Source organism: Hippocampus comes, unplaced genomic scaffold, assembly GCF_001891065.2.
Source record: "Hippocampus comes isolate QL1 unplaced genomic scaffold, H_comes_QL1_v1.1 scaffold416, whole genome shotgun sequence".
In the NCBI taxonomy this organism is placed as follows: domain Eukaryota; kingdom Metazoa; phylum Chordata; class Actinopteri; order Syngnathiformes; family Syngnathidae; genus Hippocampus; species Hippocampus comes.
The window spans coordinates 425,353-446,263 of record NW_017805837.1 but is presented as its reverse complement, the minus strand read 5'-3'; the positions used below and the strand labels follow the sequence as shown (position 1 = coordinate 446,263).

Sequence of the window (20,911 nt, the reverse complement as noted above, 5' to 3'; positions counted from 1 at the left end):
TCTGGCTTACTGAAGCATTTACATTGTTATGAGTCAAAAGATAATTATTTTTACTGATGCCCCAAGGGGAAGATTCAGGAGCCCTGTTACATTTGTCGCATTAATTTAGCTGTTCCCCCCCCCCATCTAAGTTGGTCAATTGATTCAGATTTTTTTTTTCAAAAGTGACTTGTATAGTGAAATAGGTTAATTGATTTTTAAATCATAAAATGAAACCCACCCCTGCACTATTTCATATACTGTATATTCTGTGTTCTCGTGTCAATATAAAATAGGATCTGATGCTTGAATAGGAATCATAAATTCTGCAAATGTACACTATAGACAATAAATAGATTTCAGTAATTGAATGTTAACCATCAAGATGGTTTTTTTTTTTGTTAGTTAATCGGCTAAGTATGTACAGCGTGCATGTCTGTTGATGGTACATTCGCGCACACACACACACACATGCACACGGTGCACACACAGGCAGATGTCCATGCCGAGAGCAGAATGGTTTTCGAGATTCCTTGTGGAAGAATTGAATCCTCCCCCCACTCACATGTTCCTTGTCTGGCGTTCAAGGCATCAAATAAGGCAAACACAAACTAAAAATGGAACAATCCAAAACGCATGAATAAATCAGGGGAGGAAAGGAGCGAAAGGCTGGGGCGTCATAACACTGTGCTCTCCGAATCCTCCCCCTCCTCTGACTCGGTGGTTCTGAGGCGGCTCGAGTCCAGCAGCGCCACCGAGTGCCTGAGGTGGGAGATCTGCGCCAAGTCCAGAAGGCCGTCCAGCTCCATGTTGATGACGGGAATGTCCAGGTTGCAGAAAGAATCTGCGGGAGGAGGAGGCAGAGGAAGAGGAAAACATTTATTCATCATTCAAAGATTTCTTTGGGGTCGGGATGTGGAGAAGATTCCAGGTGGGGGCTGGGGGCCATGCTGGGCAAGGAATGTGCGGGTCCAAATCAGGCATGAGGGAGGAAAAAAAAATTCGCAATATGACCAGAAAATGTTCAATAATGTAGCTAGCTAGGCTATGTATTTAACACTTTTAACAGCCCTACTGCAGTATGTATCATACAGCAGCAACAAATCTAAAATAATGTTGTGTAAATTCAAGCATGGAGGAGTGGGCAGGGAGGGAGAAGGTGGCGGTGACGTTGAAAGCGGGCAGCAGGAGCAAGGCATTACGGGTGCCAAGCTTGAGCTTAGTTTTGCTTAATTTAGCGCATCCCTCATGCCCACACGAGCCATGCGAAATGGGCGCAATGAGACGTCGGGGTTGGATTTATGGGGGGAAGAGAGGAGGAGGGGGGGGTGTCACCATGTGGCCAAGGTAGGGTTGGAGGGATGGTGGATGTCAATGGAAGTCCGGCTTACCCTAAAAGTCCCTCAAACACAACGACGGCTCAAACGGCTGCAAGTGATCAACAACAATCACGCATCAGAGCAGTTTGTGTTGAGCACACATATTGTGTCAACACCAACTCAAAATATGCTCTTCACGAATAGTGAGTTTGACCCTTTGGGTTTTGACAAGCACTCATACTGCATCTCACGGCGTGCATGTTAACCATTTTGAAGAAAATGAAAGCTCCTACCTGTGGACATGCTCTCTCCAGGAGACAAACCATCCAGCAGGCCGGACGAGTGCTCCAGTGGCTGCGGGCTGCTGCCGGGGGTGGAGGGCGGCTGCGGGGGAGGCAAGCTGGGCCTCTGCCGGGGCGGCTTGGGTGTGGGCCGGGGCTTGGTGAGCGTTCCGGCCAGCGAGGGCGGCGAGGACAGAGACGGCGCGCTGGCCATCTGGACGTGTCCCAGGGAGCCGATGGTGGCGTAACCCTGCGGGTAGCCGAAGCCGTACGGCGAAGGGGTGCTGGGGGGCGTGGGCGACAGGCTGACGGGAGACGGCTGGCCCGTTGACTGCTCCGACACGGCCCCCGTCTGGCTGTAGGGGACTTTAGGCGGGATCGGAGCAAGCTTCTTTGCTAGCGGGGGAGCGAAAAGCATGTTTACAGATTAGAGCCACCTCTGGGTGTCTGCGAGCTGTAACGTGGGGGTCCGCAATCCTTTGCAACCAATGATGATGATGATGTGTCAACTTTTGAAAAAAAAAAAAAGGGCACACCTACAGAGGACTGCTCCGTAGCTAATTAGTGGCATCAGTGATGACATCTTCTTACCTCTTCTCACCGTGTGCGGGCTGTGCTCAGACTGGCTACCAGAAGACAGCGTGGCTTGGAATCCCTTCTGTCCGATTACCGGAGACAGTTCCTTGTTCTTCAGGGTGCTGAGGTGAGACAAAAGCAAAATGAGGCGCCAAGCTGATGCCGCCATCATACTCGTATCCCTTCATCATTGCAATAAAAAATACATCTCACTTTACTTATCATCTTATTAATTTTATAGGATAGCCACGATGAGGGTTGAAGGGCAAAACCATCTAAGGCTCCACACGGAAGCTTCCAAGAAATGAGGATGACTGAAGCGTTGCAAGTCGGGGGCGGAGCCATGCAGATGAGTCTTTGACATTCACATGTCAATGACCATGTAGTTGTTTTCCTTTCTCTTCGTGTTTTTCAATGATGCAGGATCATTTTGTGGACCCCCAAGCTGCGGCTCGCAGCTCCCTGGTTCCTGCCCACACGCCATACCTCTTTCATCAGTGAAGGCTTTGACACTTCTTTGTTGCCTAGCAACTGCCTCCTGCATTTCCTGGCAACCGGCACGTAGCCGTGATGACTTGCATTAAAGATGCATTTGATAGCTGCAACAAAAAAAGGCTGCTGCTTCTCTCTCACCCACCTCTTACCGGAGGGGCCGCACGGAGGGGAAAAACAAAAACACAAAAAAGCAGTGTTCTTGCATTTACCTAGTGGCCTTGCGTCCTCGCTCTCGGCTACAGGTGGCCCAAGGAGGGGGGACGGATAAGGGGGTGCCGGGGGATTTGTGGGAGCCCAGGAATAGATCGTGACGCGTAAGAACGAGCGGGGGTTTGATGTAGAGGTGGGAGCCGTTTGTGTCAGTTAGGGGCGCATGCAGGGGCTCGGATAGGGAGGCCTGCTTGTGCAAGGGCGGGGAGCTTTGGGCTCGGGGGTTGGAGTTGATGTCAAGGGGCTGCGGGGATGGGCACAGGGAGTGGAGGAACGGGGGCGGGCTGTAGCCCGAGCGACGGGGGACGGGCGACGGGCCCGTGGGCACGCATTCGGGACTGCGGGAGAGCGGGCGCATACCAGGGGGTGCTCGGGCGTAGAAGTGTTGAGGGGGGAGCGAGAAGGGTGTGGAAGAGGGGTAAGGGGGGGGCGGCCTCTCCTCCTCGGGGGAGGGGTGGGCGTTACAGGAGTCCGAGGCGTCATCCGAGCTGGAATGATAAAAGAAATGTTTTACGGCGAGCGGGGGAAGCTGCTGAAGAGGAGAATGAGGTGGGAAAAATTTCCTGTTGGTGAAGAAGGGGGGGAAAAAAAAAAAGAAGCGTCACCTCATCCACTGCAGAGCCTTGCGACAATGGAAGGTGAAGCTGTGAATCATGCGGGGGCTGACGGCCAAAAGACAACATGAGAGCGCCGCACGGGCAGCCAGAGCCCCTTTCACAGCCCCTTTCACGCCGACGCAATTGGCACATCATAGGAGTACCGTTCCATCGCGTAGTCACAGTTCGGGTTTGAGTTGTTTTGCTGAAAAAGTTCACCTAATTGCTGTTTTTGTATCCTTTATAGGAAGCCCTTAGATGTCACTAGGCTTAAAAAAACCCATTCTATCTTCTTGCCGAGAAGCTAGGTAGAGTGGATGGGTTAAATTTAACCGTGAAGAGCTTTGCTGGCAAAAGAGCTTTAGACGCAAAACGTGACAGTGGGAAGCTGCATCTAATTATCTAAATGTGACAAGTCGCAAGAGCTGTGTAAACCCCCCCCGCCCCCAGGGAGTTCGGTCTGAAAGGCACCGGCGAGTACATTTCGACTCTACGTTATACCTCATTATGTGCAAATTTGCCAGGGAGACAATGTGAAAGGGGCTCCAAAAATTAACATATTCAAGCATGTTCTGGGGTCAAAGGTTAAAAAGTCGAAGGAAGGTCTTTGGAGGGTGACGATGACACAGCACTGGTCTGGGGGCAGCTGGGGGCGCAGTTTTCAGGGGCTGAAACAGGGGGACGGACTGGGGCGGGGGGCACAACAGCCTTACCTGGCTCGCTCGCTGTTAGTGGGAGGAGGGGTGGGGGAAGGGGACCCTGAGGGGTCCCCGGGCGGCTCAGGGGCGAGTGCGTCCGAGGGCGGGGTAGGTGCCCGCACACTTGGGGGTGTGGACGAGGTTTTACGCGAGGACGACGAACCCCTGCGGGACACCCAAGAAGTGTCCATCACCCTGACTCCCATGCTGCAGTGGGACACAGACGCACAGCCAATCACTGCAAAGGAGGTCGCGAGCTTGGGTGGGAGGGGGAGGGTGGGGGGTGTGGGGGGTGCTCAGTCAAGGGATCAGCTTCCTCCATCTAACCACGGCTGTTTTAAGACTTGAAAGCCTTGAGTCTTGTTCCTTGTCTACCAAATGGTAGAAGCAGAAGTGCTGATTATATATATTAAAAAAAATCAATGCCTAATTGTTTAGTTTGATCATTATTTCTCATTGATTTGCTATTAATAATTAAAGAATAACAATCAAATAATTAGGTCCCAAACTCGATATATTTTTATGACTTCATTTGATAAAAATTAACGTGTGAAAGAGTTTTTTTTTTGCTGTCAAACGAGTCCATCTGGTGCCAAACATCACAGTGATGCAACACACACACACTCAAACATCAAACACACACACACACACACGCCCCCACACACACACACACACACACACACACACACACACACACACACACACACACACACACACACACACGAAACAAGACCGCTTTGTTCAAATCCACCGAAGACGAACACCACACACAAAGAAACTGTGAGACGTAATGAAAGGGGCGAAAGGGGTATCACGCTACCTCTGAATCTTCCTGATGCTGCATGGTTCAAATAGAGAAAAAAAAAGCAGAAGGAGCACACGGTGAAAGGTCAACACAACAGACACGTCCTTGAGACCACCTAAAAAAGGTGATTCATTCTCTGAAAGAATAATACTAAGCAGAGATTCCAAGAGGACCTAATAATTTTTGGTCACGGTTTTTCTCGAGTTGAACTGTTTTAATGGAAATAAAAATCGATGATTCCTATCAAGTTCAGAAGTTTCATGTCAAAGCCTTACTCCTTTACAGCTAAGACCGCCGCCGGCTGCGCTCTACGGATCAGAGTCCGGGTTTAATTAGCCGAGCTGCGCCGAGACGCCCCGCTGGGCCCGATAAGGCAAACGAGAGCTTTAAAAGAATGGTGGGAGGATCACAAAAAGTGAGGGAGAGAGAATGTCTTGACATAATCCTTTGTCACTTTGGACTTCCTGAACCTAAAGCTGGTCTCCATTTTTGACAGCTCTGTTGTGTCCTGAAGTCTAAGTGTAAATCACCCGGCATTTGCTCGGTGCCTTTCGTGCCCAGCGCTGGGTTAGCTATTTCACCCAATTTGGGTGAATTTTAAACCCGCAGTCTTAAGAGTTGCTTAAGAGAAGCCTCGTACCCGTCTTTCTTGTAGAACTCCAGCATCATGTTGTCCGTGGCGACGCTGAGGGGTCTGCGACTCTGCTCGCTCTGCCGCCGTTCCATCTGCTCCATGTCGGGAGACGGCATGGAGCTGTAGTTGGCGTTGTGGTTGGTGTGCACCGGACTGCCGTAGTTGCCCGTCACGTTGAACTCGATTTCTGGGGGAAAAAGCGCAGGGCATCGCTCAAAGTCTCGGGTTGAAAGGGTTCATCTTTTTCTGGTTTGCGAGATATTATTTGAGAAATTCGGTGTTGATGCGTCACCTCCAGGGAAGAACCAGTCGGCGTGCTGGATGATAGGCTCGATGATGCCGACGATCTGGAGGGACACCGTGGTCATCATCTCCGTGATGTTGCTGCGGAGGACACGACGTGCGTCATCATTTTGAATTTTTCAAATGGACTTCATGAAAAAGAGCTGAACCGAAACTTCTACTTTAAAGTGTTTTCCAATTTAAGTATCTCTACTTTAACTTCAGAGTACAAATACGTTTGCCAACTCTGCAGCGGGAAACATTAGCAGGGCGACGGCTGTGAAAGGATAATTAAGAGCTTGATAGATTGATGGCCGACACATTGAGAAGGACGCCGGGGGGGGGCGACTCGTTTCCCAAATTGCTGCGTCACCATCCTAAGCAGACCCCATCTTGGAAATGGTCGTCCCGAGGTTTTTATCAGCATATCCAAAAGGACAGCGAGAACTGTGAAGGTGGGCTTGTTGGTCTTGCACAAACTCGGGCTACATTCGATTCTCTTGATACAATTAACGATTGACTTTAAAAAAATGAATCGAAAATGTTACCCGTCGCTGTGCGTCCACAGCAGGTTGGGCCCCAGCACGATGGCGATGTTCCCGGGAGTCATCTTATTCACGTCCTGGTATTCCGTCAGTTTGGACAGGAACTTAATCAGATATCTGCAAACATGTCGCAGGAAGTAAAAGCAAGGTCGTATTGCACATTTGCATAACCTACTTTTCCTCATTTCTTCTTTTCCCAGCGGACTCGCGAGAAGAAAAACACGAGATTACTGAGCTGTACAAGTTTCCCGACAACCGAGTGAAGCCGCGTGTGATAAACTTCCATAAAAGCCTCCCCGAGCTAAACACTACTCCCATTTGAGAATACCCTTGAGGACACAAAAGTGGGCCAGTGGGCCGACCACGTGTGCGTGTGCGTCCGCAAACATCAGGCAGCCCGTCATGGCGAACGACGGTCGCTTGCTCGTGTCTGACATCTCCTCTGAGGAGAAGCGCTAAAAATAAACTCGATTTGTAAGATGCGACAGACACACTGACGCGTGCAAGATCCGAGACCCAATAAGTTGACGTTTTTAAGCTCTTTTCACACCAAACAACTCAACTATTTGAAAAGGACCGAGGTTGAAGCAAACATCCATTTTGATTCGTTCTCAAAGCAGTTTGGAGAAGGGGCGATGTCATGTGTTAAAACACAAGGAGCGAAGGTCTTACCTGAAGTTGTTGTTGCTGGCGGGCGGTAGTTTGTCACAAGCGCAGCGGAGAGCTTGCAGTCTCTTGTCCTGGTCCGGAATGCTGCGGGAAGCACAACACAAGTGAAAAAAATAAAATAAAATTACACAACTCCATCCTGTCGTATGTTCGAGGCTACTTACTTTGAGGCCTGGATCCAGTCGTTGTAAAGCTCAAATGTCATCAGGGGCTCGGGGAGCTCACGCAGGTAAGATTTCAAAGCTCCTGCAGGACAATGATTAAATTTGTGTCACGCAAGATTTTCTGGTGTCGGAGGACAGATTTGTAGCTAATTTCTATCTGCAGCCTGCGTGGCAGGGAAATGCTGCAGAAAAGCGAAGGGAGATTCGGAAATGTATATGCATACAGAAGATACATTCATAAAAAACATTATTCACAGCTACGTAGTGATGGGACAGTTTCACATTGAAGCTGATGCGGGACGCGCACTGGGGGATGCGCACCCCCCCAGCTCACAAATTCGATGCGCCGTAGCAGCCGAGTCATATGAATTTGGGATTACTGGAGAGGGATTTGTCCTCGGCGCTGAGTTGTCTCGTCCTCTCTCCTCGACGAGCGAGTGACTTTGGATTTGACTCCGTATTTAACGAGCCGTCTGTACGCTTGCACTCAAGAATAATTCTCCACCGATACAGTGCACTGGGGAGCGTGAAAAGCTAGGCACCACCGTCTGTTGCTACGCATTTATGACATGATGTATTTCCATCTTTTGAAAACATCACAGAATGTTGGGTTGGATAAAGTAGCGGGTCGGTCCATTTTTTTTGAGGGGGGGGGGCAGCAGTTTTACGAATGTCTACTGCTAACAAGTTTCTGAGTAGCTTGAAGTCATCAGTACAGGTAATCAAATCCTCAACCCAATGCGCCGGGTATTTATAACCCAGCGTTGGCTGACTCCTTTTTGGAGCTAGTGCTGAGTTAGCTATTTCACCCAATATGGGTTCCCTTTTGACGCAGCAGTTTAAAGAGCGCATGGAAACACATGAGCCCACCTGCGATAGCATGCGGGTCGGCCGAGTACTCCTGCACGTCCAGCACGCCGCAGTCCAAAGACGCTTTGAGCTTCTTCAGCTTGGAGGCGGACGGAGCCACTCGGAACAAACCCTGACATTGGCAGAAATACGTCACGGGTCACCATGTTTCCGTAATGTGTCAATTTGCTTGTTCAGTTGAATGTCACAGAGGTCGTGTAAAATAATCTGTTTGTGTGCACGTGACATCATCATCCCAGCCCGTGCGTTTGTGTGTGTGAGTCTGACCTCCTCTTGCATGCCGCACTCGAGCAGCATGGTGACACAGGCCTCGATAGGGAAAGCAATATCTCTCCCACTGAGCTCTAAGTGCTCTTCCAGCGGCTTCCCGTAGCAAGGCTTCTCCGCCCACGACTCTGTCAAAACACACACACACGCTTTAGATGTACACTCAGGTGTACAATATTCCCTTGCTGTATCACAGATTTTTTTTTTGCAGAACGTATTTTTGGGGCTGTTGGGGAAATCTATATAGCAATTTTTAATTTTTTTTTTTTTTTTTTTAAAAACAGCTTTTTACACTCATGTAAATATTGTACAGCGATGATTCTAAAAGTGTGGTACTTTTGTTATGTGGTTTCCTCTAGCGGTACATTATAAACAAATGACAGATTACAGTTCTGTTGTATTTAACTTTTTAGTACGACAAATTTAAAATGTATTTACTCTTCAAGAACGGTTTGTTTGACCTTCTATTCAAGTCAATTTTTTTTTGCGTGTTATATTTATTTGAACTGGAATCATTTAAGTACAGCTTTGTTTTTTGTTTTTTTAATATATTTGAAAGCAGTGTGCGGTCACTTGTTTACCCTGATGCGCTTTAATCTGAGGCAGAATGTTCTGCAGCAGCTCCAGTGACTTCCTGTGGTACTCGGCCTGGACTTCAATCAGCTGCAGGGCACACAAGACATCAGTATGTGCGTGTGTGCGCGTTTGAGCGCGTGCATGTTTTTACTTACCGTCTGGAAGTAGTTTGCATAGTCGAGCTCTTTGGCCATGGAGCTGTACATGTCTGCAGACAGCTGGTCCTAGTGACAAGAAACAAAATACAAGTGTGTCATCTCGAGTGTGTATAATTACAACAAAATCATTCATGACATGCATACACCTGTTTGCGGTGCAAGAGCTACATGGTCACATTTGACCCTTTCATGTACCAATAATGATAACCTGTAAACTGATAACATGATAAGATGTCCACTGTAGTAACCGCTGTCCGCTTTGCCCCGTGAATGGAGAGCGGTCCATTTTAAAACGCAGACATTGCGCGGCAAAGGTCACACGTCAAGGTAAACTCCTGACCCGACAGATCTCCATGCGATTGGCGGCCTCCTCCATCTCCTCCCTCAGGTGGTCGGCCTTGGCGCCGCTGGGCTGCAGGTTGCCGGACAGGCCGGACGACTTGCTGGACTGATAGTATCTGCGACCAATTCAATATACAGTAAGGAATGGAAAACATGTATTCGATCCATTTTAAGGTCCGTGTACTTGTACAATTTTTTACCCTAACAAGTAAGACAATTTACAGCACTAGCAAAACAATTCAAGATTGATCTCAGGTCTGCTTCTTAGCCACATCAATATACCAAACATGCACACTGACCGTGTTCGTGCAGAGTCCATGTCCAAGACCAGTTTGGCTAAATGTTTCCTTTGTTTCTGGATGTTTGGGATTTCCACCTGAGAGGGGGCAAGCAGAGTTGACTTTTGTTGTCAGCTGCGAACAAGTGGAACACACACACACGAAGGTGTACCAGTCTCATGCGGATTCATTTACAAGCATGCAGGTGTCACATTGAGGTAAAGCAGGAAACACAAGGTCAGCGTTCATTTCATTACCTCCACCAAGGAAGCTACATCTTCTTGTATGTACTGTCACTTCTTGTCTGCCGCTTTTGATTCATCAATCTATTTTTCTCTTTTTTATTTTTGGGCGGGCTTTGGTTAGAATCGACATTGCCGTGCAGTGAACCCCTGCCAATTTTCAAAAGGTGCTTTTCGTACCTCGGAGAGATCGTATAGTGGGTCCATGACGTCTCTCTCGATGGTGACTTCGAACAGGATGAGCTCCTGGGACAGTTTTTCCTGCGTCTCGCCGCACAGCTTCAGCATCTTCCTGCGACACCACAACAGATGACAGACATTTCAGGACCGACTGCAGGCTCACCACTAATGCACTAATGTACTCACCCTAGCATAGACTCGTCCCCGAGCAACGCCGCCCCCTCCAACATGCATTGTGCGAGCGTTGCGAGAGGAAGTTTCTTCTACACGAAAAAAACATGAAAGAATCACAATGATGCCCAGCTCCACGTGTTTAGCGTCACACAAACCAGGGTTGACACAAAACTAATCTCTCGCGCTGCTACAGCCCCGACAACTATATTTTGGTCCGTTTTACTGCCGCTTCTCCTCTTCCTCCCCCCACCTCTTGTCATTTCTGTCACCAAGAAAACCAATCAAAACCACCAACTTGATTGAAAGAAGCTTGCCATGGCAGATGGCACCCATTTTGCAATGTATGGAGCTAATTACCGATTTTAATCAATTTCACGCCTACGCTTATCGAAAAAGTAAATGACAGTGACATTATAAGTATTGCTTTTTTTAATGAGATATGCTTTATTTGAATATGTAGGGCACCTACATCTAGTGGCATCTGGGTGCCAAGCAACTATGTTGACGTGAGGGACTTAATTTAGTCAGACTATAACCTTGTCTAATAGAAAAAAGTGCTACGCTGCCATTTTGTAACATATATAAGCAATTACTCCTTACTAGGCAAAAGACGTTGGCAAAAGAGTGACTTTGGAAAAAACATACCCATGAGGATAAATAACTGCTTCAGCAAACCTGACAAATAAAGTCGATTGGATCGCTAAAGCGGTGAATCGTAAATAAAAAGGTTCATGATGGCGTGTTTGCTCACCGACGGCGACCTGACCGACTTCTTGTCCACTTCCACGTTCTGCTGACCCTGCAGACACGCGGCCAACTTCTTGTGGGTGCTGTGTGACACCTGCTTGACCAGCTCCAGGCGCTTCTCCGCCTGACACACGCGGTAACAAAATTCCAACGAATGAAATCATTCTCATTCATTGCTTAGGAGCGCACGCGTCCACGACCACTTACCTGCAGGAGGTCTTCGCTTAACACTTCAGTCTTCTCAGCCCTGCGAGGGAACAGAGAAAAGAAGCCTCATTGTGAGTCAGGCTCAACTTGGAGGGATATAGTTGCCATAGCAACTTGGGAAAAAAACACACACACACACACACACACACACACACACACACACGCGAGCTCGCGCCGGATGACGCAGGCCCCGGAACAACTGTTAGAAGCTCTCCTCTCCTCCCACCATCTCTCGCCGAACACTTTTACCCCATAAAATCAATACGCGGCGGCGAGCATTTCAAATTTGGAGTGTTTTCACGTGAACGCGATATAAATGGGCTGCAGATGCAACGATGAAACGCAGATGACCTGCAGATGAAAGGAAAAAATAAACACTTGGGGTGCTACGAAAATCTATTGCCTTCCTCAGAATCAGTATTAGAAACAGAAATTGTCTGGAAAATAAAATCTGACAAACTCTTTCCGTGCTCAGAATCTGATTTTATTGTTCATGCGATTCAAGCGGAGGCCCGCAACAGCCAGACGTGCGCAGGTGTGGGAATGAATGAAACAAATGGCTCAAATTGAGTTATGAATATGGGATCTGCTGACGTGGTGTTGCGTCAGAACCCCCCGGAGATGAAATTGGAAACATCGGCCCCGCTGATGGAAGCAAAGCAACAAAGTGAGGATTAGCATGAGCCTGTCACCCAATATAACACGCTTTAATCATGGGTCAAGCATGGCCTTGACACGTCCAGCTATTGCCGGCGTGCACGGCAAAGAAGGAATGTTTCACGACTCGGTCTCTGCAAAATGGGTGCCTCACTCCAGTTCCCATTTATTGATATAGACGGTATATTCTCGCTTATTTCCCGCCTTGGTGCAGTCCAATTGAACTTGTGTGAAACTTCCCCGCAAAATAAAAAGACTAAAACAAAACTAAAGGAGGCTGCACTGATGATACAAACTGCATTAATGATTTTTATTTATTTCTTTTTAAATGCTAAATAACTCTTCTTTTGTTTTCTGGAACAAACAACTTCAGCTATCAGCACTGTCAGCTAACAGGAGACACCCACATATTCCTAATATACTCCCACTCCCCTTTTCAAAAGGCCTGTAAACTCATTTTGCATCTTTGTTTTCTGCATCCTTTCATTTTTTTTTTTTTTACTGTGTGAACACACGTGTATCAAACCCGCAACGGACGGGTACAGTGTTACAACTGATTTTGTCCTGAGAAAGTTGAACTGCCGGCGCAAAGGCCCCATTTACAGACAACACGCTGCAAAAAAACTATTTTAAAAAAAATGGATGGAGCAAGAAGGCCAGGAGAGCTTCTGCTGAACTGTTGTTGCTTCCAACAATCGGGCCCACAAATGCACGCGCACACGCAGCCTGTAGTTGAGATTAGAGCTGAACTTGAATCCCCTCAAAACCCCTTCCTCCTTTTCTGCTGTGAGAAGAGAAATCTCTGATCATAAAACCACATTCATTGACACGAATGCCACGGGAAAAAAACACACACACACACACACACACACACACACACACACACACACACACACACACACACACACACGTACACACCTATTACATGAATGTCACAATGTCGTTTGCTGCATTTCTTATGAATATTGCAGGAAAAGAGTGGAGCAAATGATTAATTTCTGGTTCCGCCGTTGACGCAAAGGATTGTGGAAAGCCCCTCGTTGCTCTTCAGTGAACAATGTGAGGAGATATTGAAAGGAAAATGTAGAAAAGAGGCTCGACTGAATAAAATCAGAGACTACACAGCGGCTTGCTCATATCGCAGTGCATTCTGGGAGTTGAAAAGGACAACTTCATTTCTGTTTGTCCAGCGTTCCAACTTTGTTTTCACCTTTCCCGGCAGAAAATAACCATTCATCGTAAATCATAAAACGTGTTCTTATAACTTTTTCTGTTCAGACGACAATATTCATATATATTATACAAAAACAACTCCCTAAAGCCACAAGTTATCAATAAAGTCATCAGCCACATCGCGTTTGTCCTCCCTCACTTCCTGTCCGACATAAAAACAAACAAACAAAACAACTCACAGAACGGCAGCTCGAGCCCTGCTGATCCGCAGCTTTCTCTTCCACATCCCCTCGCAAGCAGGCGGGACGGCACCTGCTTTCAGACCCGCCGAGGCAGCGAGTGCGAAGGAGGAGGAGGAAGAGGAAGAGGAGGAGGAGGAGGGCGGATAGGAAAGAGGGAATGAGACCTGACTATCTGGTCCTTACGCTTCTTTGCCTCATCAGCCATCAATCTGCCTGATAATTGTCACCGTGACAACGGGGCCCATTGCACAATTGTGTTCTTGTGTGTGCGTGCACACGTTAGTGTATACAGTACATATTTTTGAGTGCACATATGCGAGTGAGTGTTAGCATGCAATTGTGTATATGTGTGTGTGTGTGTGTGTGTGTATGTGTGTGTGCACTTCCTCCGCCTTCTCACAGACACACAGTGTCAGCCTCAATGTCACGATTAGCAGCGATGTGACTAATAGGTCTTTCAGTCTGCGCGCATTGTTAACCAGCCAGTGGTCTCCGTGGCAACCACAGAGCAGGAGGAAATACTTTCTGGGATGATGTCATCGACGGGCAGGCAGAATAGTCGCACTTCGATACTGAATGAGTGCACTTTACGCGGCGGAGGCGCGCTATTGTGGAAACAAGCCGTGATGAGGCCAGAGGTTGTGATTGACAGCTGCTTTGAGGGGAAGACAAGGTAGGAAATGCGCTTGAGACACACACGTACATCTTTAGGAGTCACAGAAGCAAATGTAATAAATATTAAGGCAAAACTGAATGAATGCACTTCACACGTTGAGACGCACTATTGTGTAAACAAGCTGTGGCGGCATGGGGGCGTTCTGATTGACAGTTGCTCTGAGGAAAGACGTCAGTAGGAATTCCACTTGACACACACACTCACACACACACTTCTGACATTGACAACATAATGTAAGCTTGATTGATGGTGCATTGAGACAGTGAGCTGATGTGATGGGCTGACAATCTGTGCGAGCTCGCAATTTGTCGCCAACATCCGAATGATGAAATTGTGTGTTGCAATAATCTTGGAAAACGGAGAGAACTACAACACACTGCTGAACCAGGCACACACACATAGACACACACACAATATACTGCTGAAACAGGAGTCACAGAAGCAAACGTAATAAATATTGCCGGCTCTCACACACCCCCTCGCCCACATCTCCCCACCACACCGCACTGGTGCCGTTGGTGTTGTACTGGTGTTGCACGCCAAACGGAGTCACGTGACAACAAAACCCGGCCTAGAGCTGGAGCTGGCCCAGAAAGAGGAGCTCATCAAAATGCCGCTCATGGCCCAAAGTTGCAAAAGTGTCCAGCGGCACCCCGGGGAGGGACTTGCACCCCCCCGGCCCCACTCCTCCAACCTCTCTACACAAAGACAAAGCGGGCTGCGCTCCAAATTCTCCCGCCGTACCTCGACCCACTTCGCGCCGAAATGTTATCGGGCACGGGATCCAATCTCGGCAATGGTCTTCATGCGAGACAACTGTGCCCTGAAGTTGACTGTCGACCATTTCATTGTTTGTCAAGGTCACCTGCAACCTTCATAGGACAAATGCTTTACATCACGGATGAATGGGAAAAGAAAATTTCAACTTCCTGTCGTGGATCTGGTGAGTAAGTGCTGAGGTTCTGGTTCTGATGCAGAACTTGCTGCAGCAGCTCGACCTTAAAACTTCAACGTTTCTCTCACCGACAGCATCAATAATTCAGAAGGGCTAAAAATAACAACAACACTTTCGTGCCTCTGTGAAGACAGAAAGGAGGAGGTGTTTAAAATTTCTCTGTCAGGGAAATATAGATTCTTATATGTATTTAGTTGGATGCTTATGTCCCTTAAGGAAAGAAAAATTGCCATTTTTGATAGTCAAGTGACAGTCAACCCAGTGTTTCCAAACTGTGAAGCAACGATGGACAGTTTCTTTGCGGCGGTTATTGGCAGTGAGACGAGTGTTTGCTTTCCAACCACAAAACAAACAAAATGTGGCTGCAGTGGTGGAGGTTGTGTGCGGGTATGCGCGGTCGTGTCAAGGCGTCCATTCAGAAAAAAAAAAAAAAAAAAAACTGCCGGATGACGAGTGTAATTAGCACGATAATATAATAGCACTAATTACGTCATATCGTTAATAAATGCATACCGAAATATGGAAGTAGGGGTCCCAACAAAGCGAACATTCCTTCTCCCAAAATCACCATCGGGGCAATTAAAATCTCTAATATGGATGATCACATAAATTGCAAAAAACACCCCCCCCCCCACAAAAAAAAAATGATTAGCATCAATTTGAAGAAAAAAAAGGAACACATTTTATGAAATGACTGATTAAAATAATAGTACATGAATTTTACAATGCAGGTTTTCTTCTGTACCTCGTCAACAAATGAGCCGGCTGCTCGAAAAGCGTCAACAATGACGACGCATCCTGATGTTAGCCTGCTTTTACCCCATCAAGCAGATGTGTTGCAACATCTCGAAGGATGCTCTCTCTCTCTCTCTCTCTCACTTTCTTTCTGTAAAGGCAGCTCAACATATTTGATGAAATAACGTGAGAGGAGGCTCCTGTGCGTTTTTCAAAGCGTTAACTGGCCTCGGGCTCCTCTCAGCTCCTCTTGGTGCCGCGTGGACTCGTTACTGCGAGCGCCCAATAAAGCAGCGAGCGCCATTTAAAGTAGGGAGATATTTATGGCGCTCCCCGCAAGGCCTCTCCTTCTCGTTTCGACCCACATTCCACATTCCTCGACGTTCGCAGGAATGGGACGGGGGGACTTGACTGACGCGACCTGACTCGAATCGGACTTAAGTCGCTGATATTGGGACTGCGGAGTTGCTAGGCTAAAACTTAAGAAAGACTGAAAGATTGCGAATGTGCTGGAATAGATGAGAATCAAACTTGGTTGAGCTAGTTAACACATGTACAAATAGTGTTGAGCCTTAAGCAATGACGAGTGCGGTAGGTAGTGTACTATAATACATGTTTCAACCATGCATAATTGGGCGACCCGCCTAAAGTGATGACTTGATTAGCCCAAGTAATGACGAGGCTTACTTTGAAATTTATTGCGGAGGCTACTTGATTTATTCGATTTTTGCCACAGTGTTTGGCTTTTCTTTTTTGAAAATGTCAGCTGTGCTTTCATCAAGCGTCACGTCCGGAGGGACGCCTGAGGCCTTCTGAGGAGAAACATACTCGCGACGGCATCTGCAAGACGACACCTCGGGATGTGCCGCAGCTGCTACGTGGCGAAGCGCGAACGTGGACACGTCTCTGCAATTAACGGGAAGATGAAAACGCTGTGCGCGGATGTTATTTGCTACTGATGGTGAGTAAACAACTGACTTGCTTACTCAGGAGCCTTTCGTCCACTTGACCTATGAAAGTTTAAAGGCATGAGTCAGTGGCAGTAAATCTTGAATGTTTAGCGTGGGACATGAATAACATCCACGTCCACTCTTGTGCCCAGACAGAACATCCTAAGATGCGCTCATCAGTCCCGGGAAGGACCAAGGCGGCCGGTGGGAATGTCCGCTGAGCTCTGACTCATCACCTGACTCACGGTGCGAAGGCGGCATTCCAAGACCTACTTTTTCCTGGTCCTAAAATGTAAATGAATGATTATGAAAAGCATGCTAAAATAAATCATTATATTATGGAATTTTCTCTGATGTCACAATAAAAAGGCCATAAAAGTCAAGCATTTTTTTTTTTTTTTTTAGATTAAAGTTGTAATTTTCTGCAATGAAAATAAATCCTAATATTACAAGATTCATAATATAGATGATGGACTGTCAACAGGAGATGCCTTGGCAACCTAAAATTTGGAGCTGACTGGTCGAGCGTGTTGTCCATACGTCATGTGATCAATGCCCTTGGGTGGACCTTCATCAGTGTCGGCTGACCCATCTCAGTCGAGGGTCATGTCGACACACGGACACGGGGAATCACCGCGATTGCCGTTGCCATAGTTACAAGAGGCCACCGCCGTTGCCGTGGAAATGCCTGAATGAGGTCACGCAGTACGTGGCGCCTGCATGTCACTGTTCCAACAGCTCCACATAAAATAAAAGATGCAGCTGTTTTTTTCGACATTCCTGAATGAAACGGAACATTCCAGGAACTGTCCTGGCTCTCATCAAGCTACTCCTAGCATCGCTGAAGCGCCGCACCCCACCCGGGACATCACTTCCTGTCCTGTAAGTGCTCTCAGCACAAAGCGAGCAGGAGCACGCCTACAGCTGGGTGGCTAACGTCACCTCGAGACAGCCCGGCCCCAGTCGCCGCGGCAACATAGGCGTGTGCCACCACAGCTGCATCAGACACACAGTCAACGGTCTTGAGATTTCTGGTGGCCACGAACGTGCCACAAACTCGTCAATGACGTCCAAACGGAACACACGTGACGGGAAACAAACTTTGAACGCCATCCACCATTTTCCTACCCACACGTCACACGACTCATAAAGGTTGTGTGCGTCATGGGGACGGCAGTGATGGGATTACACGCGGAGGACAAACAGTGGGAGCGTCCCCCATCTCTTTGTCATGCGTCCATCTAATCAGAGGGAAAGCTCCTCATCCTCATCGAAAATAAGCCGCAAAACCCCAGTCTACTAAGCTCGCTTCGGAGGGTCACAAGTCGCAACAGAGCGCAGATGTTTCTCATCACCAGCGCTACAGGAGGATATACACTTACATACATACATACTGTATATCCAGCTACAACATAGGTGGGCAAAGTACTGCCCACCGAGCATTTTCATTATCAAGAGCACGACGATATTTGTTGCATTCATTTAGCTGTTTTTCCCTTGAAATTACTTAGTGACATTTTATTTATATCTGATTGCTCAATGCACAGTGATACAAATTATAAGATAATAAATAAATATATCTACAAATATAATTAAAATAATGTTTCATTCTATTGCGACACCTGATGGTTAATTATTATTATAATAAAATGATCTATGTTACCGTATAGATGCACTTTTATTTTATTGTTGTCCTTTTACATTTGTTGCATTAATTTTTCTGGTTTTTTTTTCCCTCCCGTACAATTGGTTGATTAAAAAGATTTAAATGCTCATTTGTGGCCAAAAATTGGGTGCACTGCATGCAAAAAATACAAATAAATAATATAAATATAATTCCTGGAGAGGTTGGTACAAAATCAAGTGCACCTTATCAAGAAACACAATGTTGAGGACATTAATTATTCCAGTTTCTAGTCAAGGTGCACTCCATTTGTTTACCAGGACGTCCAAGTTGTTCTTGAGAATGGTATTGATCCCAAGTATTTTATGTGCACGTCATACCCATTTTGTGACCACAAATTCCAAATGTCTGGGCCTCCGTTCTTTCTGACTTCTGTTCGATATGGACCAGCGCCTCATCTCGACATACCCAGCCTTGAAACTCCCCCTTTTTCTTTACGGCATCATCGCCATGGAAACCGTGAATGAAATCGAAGAGGACACGTCACCCCCCACCCCCCCTCACTCATACTGCACGCTTTGGGTTTACACTTCGTCGCTCAGTCACACAGTTTAGGCGGGATTAGCGCTGCACGCTGGCTCTTTTGGAGATGAGCTGAACTGCGTCTGAACCTCTGGCGACCCACATCTGGATTGGAGTGTCACCATTGGGGGAACAAGTTTCGGTGGGGAAAAAAAAAATGGTTGTGCAGTCATCTTTTGATAATCACGTCTGAATAAAAGAGTATATTTCATGATGTGGCTTTAAGGTCACAATCACAGAAAACATTGGTGGCGTCTCAGTAAAGCGGGATCCCAAAATCACACTGGAGATTGGGCAGTAGGATGCATGACCTTAAGCGTCGTACTGGGCAAACTAAATTCTTGACAGGCCATATTGAATCTGATATTGCATGTATTCCATATATACCATACATAGCACTTTTGTCCTCCTCTAAACACGCTAATTGCATCACCTATGAGGTAGGTCATTATTGGCCTGTTCCAACTCACTGGGCTCCATCAACCACATACTCACACCCAAAATAATGACAACACTGCTGCCATTTCTAAATCAAAACTAAACTTGATGATGATGAGCTTCTGAGTCTCACTAGTATCTCCTCTTTCATGGCTGGAATCAGCACCTCCTGTCTGCAGGCCCAGCTCCAGTTTGAATAAACACAGAGCCCGTTGGTCGATGAGAGGCGACAAGTCGACCCACTTTCTCACTGTGTGGTTGATGCGTCTGCGAACAACAAACAGGCCTCCGCCAAGGCCAAACAGCCACGTTTGATAGTGGTACATTATTCCGTGACAGGCAGGAAATACACATGGTAAGCGGTTATGAATACTAGTCTTGGACTTGTGGAACTCGTGGCAGATGGGTGTTTCTAGTTGATCAGGTGTCGCCAATACAACGATTTGGAAATTTGGAAAAAAGAAAGAAACTACTGGTGTACCGAGCAAGAGACATTCGAAAAGGTGGGCCAAGGATATCAACAGTAATGGAGAAAATTAGCAACTTGTATCCATCAAGGCGTGCAACAACACAAGCGTTTCCACAATCAAGAAGAGAAGAATTAGAGTACCTGCCCTAAACCAAAAATATGTAGCGTGTTTATGTACTTTGTAGATTCAAGCAGGATTAATCACATCTTCTCTCATCAAGTGTGACGTGTCACTGCGTTTAACCGGTACGGCCGCTTAATACTTGGATGCCCGGTTCAAGTCTGGGATTAAAAAAGATTTTCTGGAATCCAACACCAAAAGAAGAAGAAGAGGGGAAAAAAAGGCAGTTTGTCTGCGGGAACCAATCTTAAAATTAAAACAAAGCTACAGCATGGAGACACAGCGACTTGATAATCTATAATCACAGCAATGTAGATAGATAGATAGATAGATAGATAGATAGATAGATAGATAGATAGATAGATAGGAGTACCTAATCAAGTGTCCTCAGTGATGATTGTCAGATCAATACGTGACAGCCATGCAAGTGAGCCCCCCCCCCCTTTATAACTGCAGAGTGCCTAAAGGGTGGGGGGGCATTGCCCAGTCCTACACGGCCATCATGCCCGCGCTTGTGCGTGCGCGTCCACGCCGTCAATCACACGACGCGACCTCCATCCATCCATTCCTTCCTTCCTACCTGCCCACTGTTTGGTTGGCGAGCTGTCTCATTCGGTTGAACTGCTTCTTCATTTTGTCGTCTTCTTCTGCGCCACACGAACTCCGCGGGGTCTCATTGATGTCGTCCGCCGCCGTGACAACCACGCCGAGCGACCGCTGCTGCCTTCATGGCGGCGACGACGAGGGCGGCCGGCCGGCGTGTGTCCGTGGGCCGCCTCACTCGCTCGCTCCCGAGGAGATGGCGGTGGTGCTCGTCGACCGAATTTGCGCGTCCGTGCTTGGCCACTGACAGTTCCCGCTCTCCCTCCCTCCCTGCCGCTCTTGACGCTGGGGTCTCGGTGCATCATGGGAAGTGTAGTCTATCAAAACACAAACATATAATTCAGTTGAATCAGACAACTGTGATTCCAAAAGGTCAAATAAAATCTACATTT

The 20,911-nt window shown here is 47.3% G+C and overlaps 1 protein-coding gene and 1 long non-coding RNA gene across 8 annotated transcripts; one reads left to right on the top strand and one right to left on the bottom strand.

Annotated features, from left to right (window-relative positions):
* Nucleotides 1-374: 374 nt before the first annotated feature.
* On the bottom strand, nucleotides 375-20,812 carry LOC109526499 (rho GTPase-activating protein 44-like). 6 transcript variants are annotated; one of them, XM_019887803.1, is made up of 23 exons: nucleotides 20,497-20,549; nucleotides 11,295-11,334; nucleotides 11,092-11,211; nucleotides 10,353-10,429; nucleotides 10,167-10,278; nucleotides 9,766-9,842; nucleotides 9,465-9,582; nucleotides 9,122-9,190; nucleotides 8,972-9,053; nucleotides 8,391-8,518; nucleotides 8,124-8,235; nucleotides 7,254-7,335; nucleotides 7,093-7,173; nucleotides 6,424-6,537; nucleotides 5,886-5,977; nucleotides 5,600-5,780; nucleotides 4,975-4,992; nucleotides 4,170-4,361; nucleotides 2,860-3,348; nucleotides 2,171-2,277; nucleotides 1,592-1,975; nucleotides 1,371-1,407; nucleotides 711-823 (listed from the first exon to the last, which is right to left on the bottom strand). In XM_019887803.1, the coding sequence occupies exons 1-22, from the start codon at nucleotides 20,547-20,549 to the stop codon at nucleotides 1,400-1,402; spliced, it is 2,736 nt and encodes a 911-aa protein (XP_019743362.1). In that variant the 3' UTR covers nucleotides 711-823; nucleotides 1,371-1,399. The 6 variants fall into 6 exon arrangements, with proteins under 6 accessions (XP_019743359.1, XP_019743361.1, XP_019743364.1 ...); XM_019887800.1 differs by lacking the exon at nucleotides 1,371-1,407 and having other exon boundaries at nucleotides 375-823; XM_019887801.1 differs by lacking the exons at nucleotides 1,371-1,407; nucleotides 20,497-20,549 and adding an exon at nucleotides 13,364-13,448 and having other exon boundaries at nucleotides 657-823.
* Nucleotides 13,751-18,196, top strand: LOC109526502 (uncharacterized). 2 transcript variants are annotated; one of them, XR_002170351.1, is made up of 4 exons: nucleotides 13,751-14,039; nucleotides 16,499-16,693; nucleotides 16,835-16,928; nucleotides 17,167-18,196. It is a non-coding gene; the product is annotated as an uncharacterized LOC109526502 (long non-coding RNA). The 2 variants fall into 2 exon arrangements; XR_002170350.1 differs by lacking the exon at nucleotides 13,751-14,039 and having other exon boundaries at nucleotides 15,670-16,693.
* Nucleotides 20,813-20,911: the final 99 nt, after the last annotated feature.

Excerpts from the sequence above, each read along its gene's own strand:
- LOC109526499 (XM_019887800.1), bottom strand. The coding sequence starts at position 20,549 with ATGAAGAAGCAGTTCAACCGAATGAGACAGCTCGCCAACCAAACAGTG. Across the intron at positions 9,054-9,121 it reads ATGCAAACTACTTCCAGACG|CTGATTGAAGTCCAGGCCGA; the intron begins GTAAGTAAAAAC and ends TGTGCCCTGCAG. Across the intron at positions 5,978-6,423 it reads CTGTGGACGCACAGCGACGG|CAACATCACGGAGATGATGA; the intron begins GTAACATTTTCG and ends TGTCCTCCGCAG.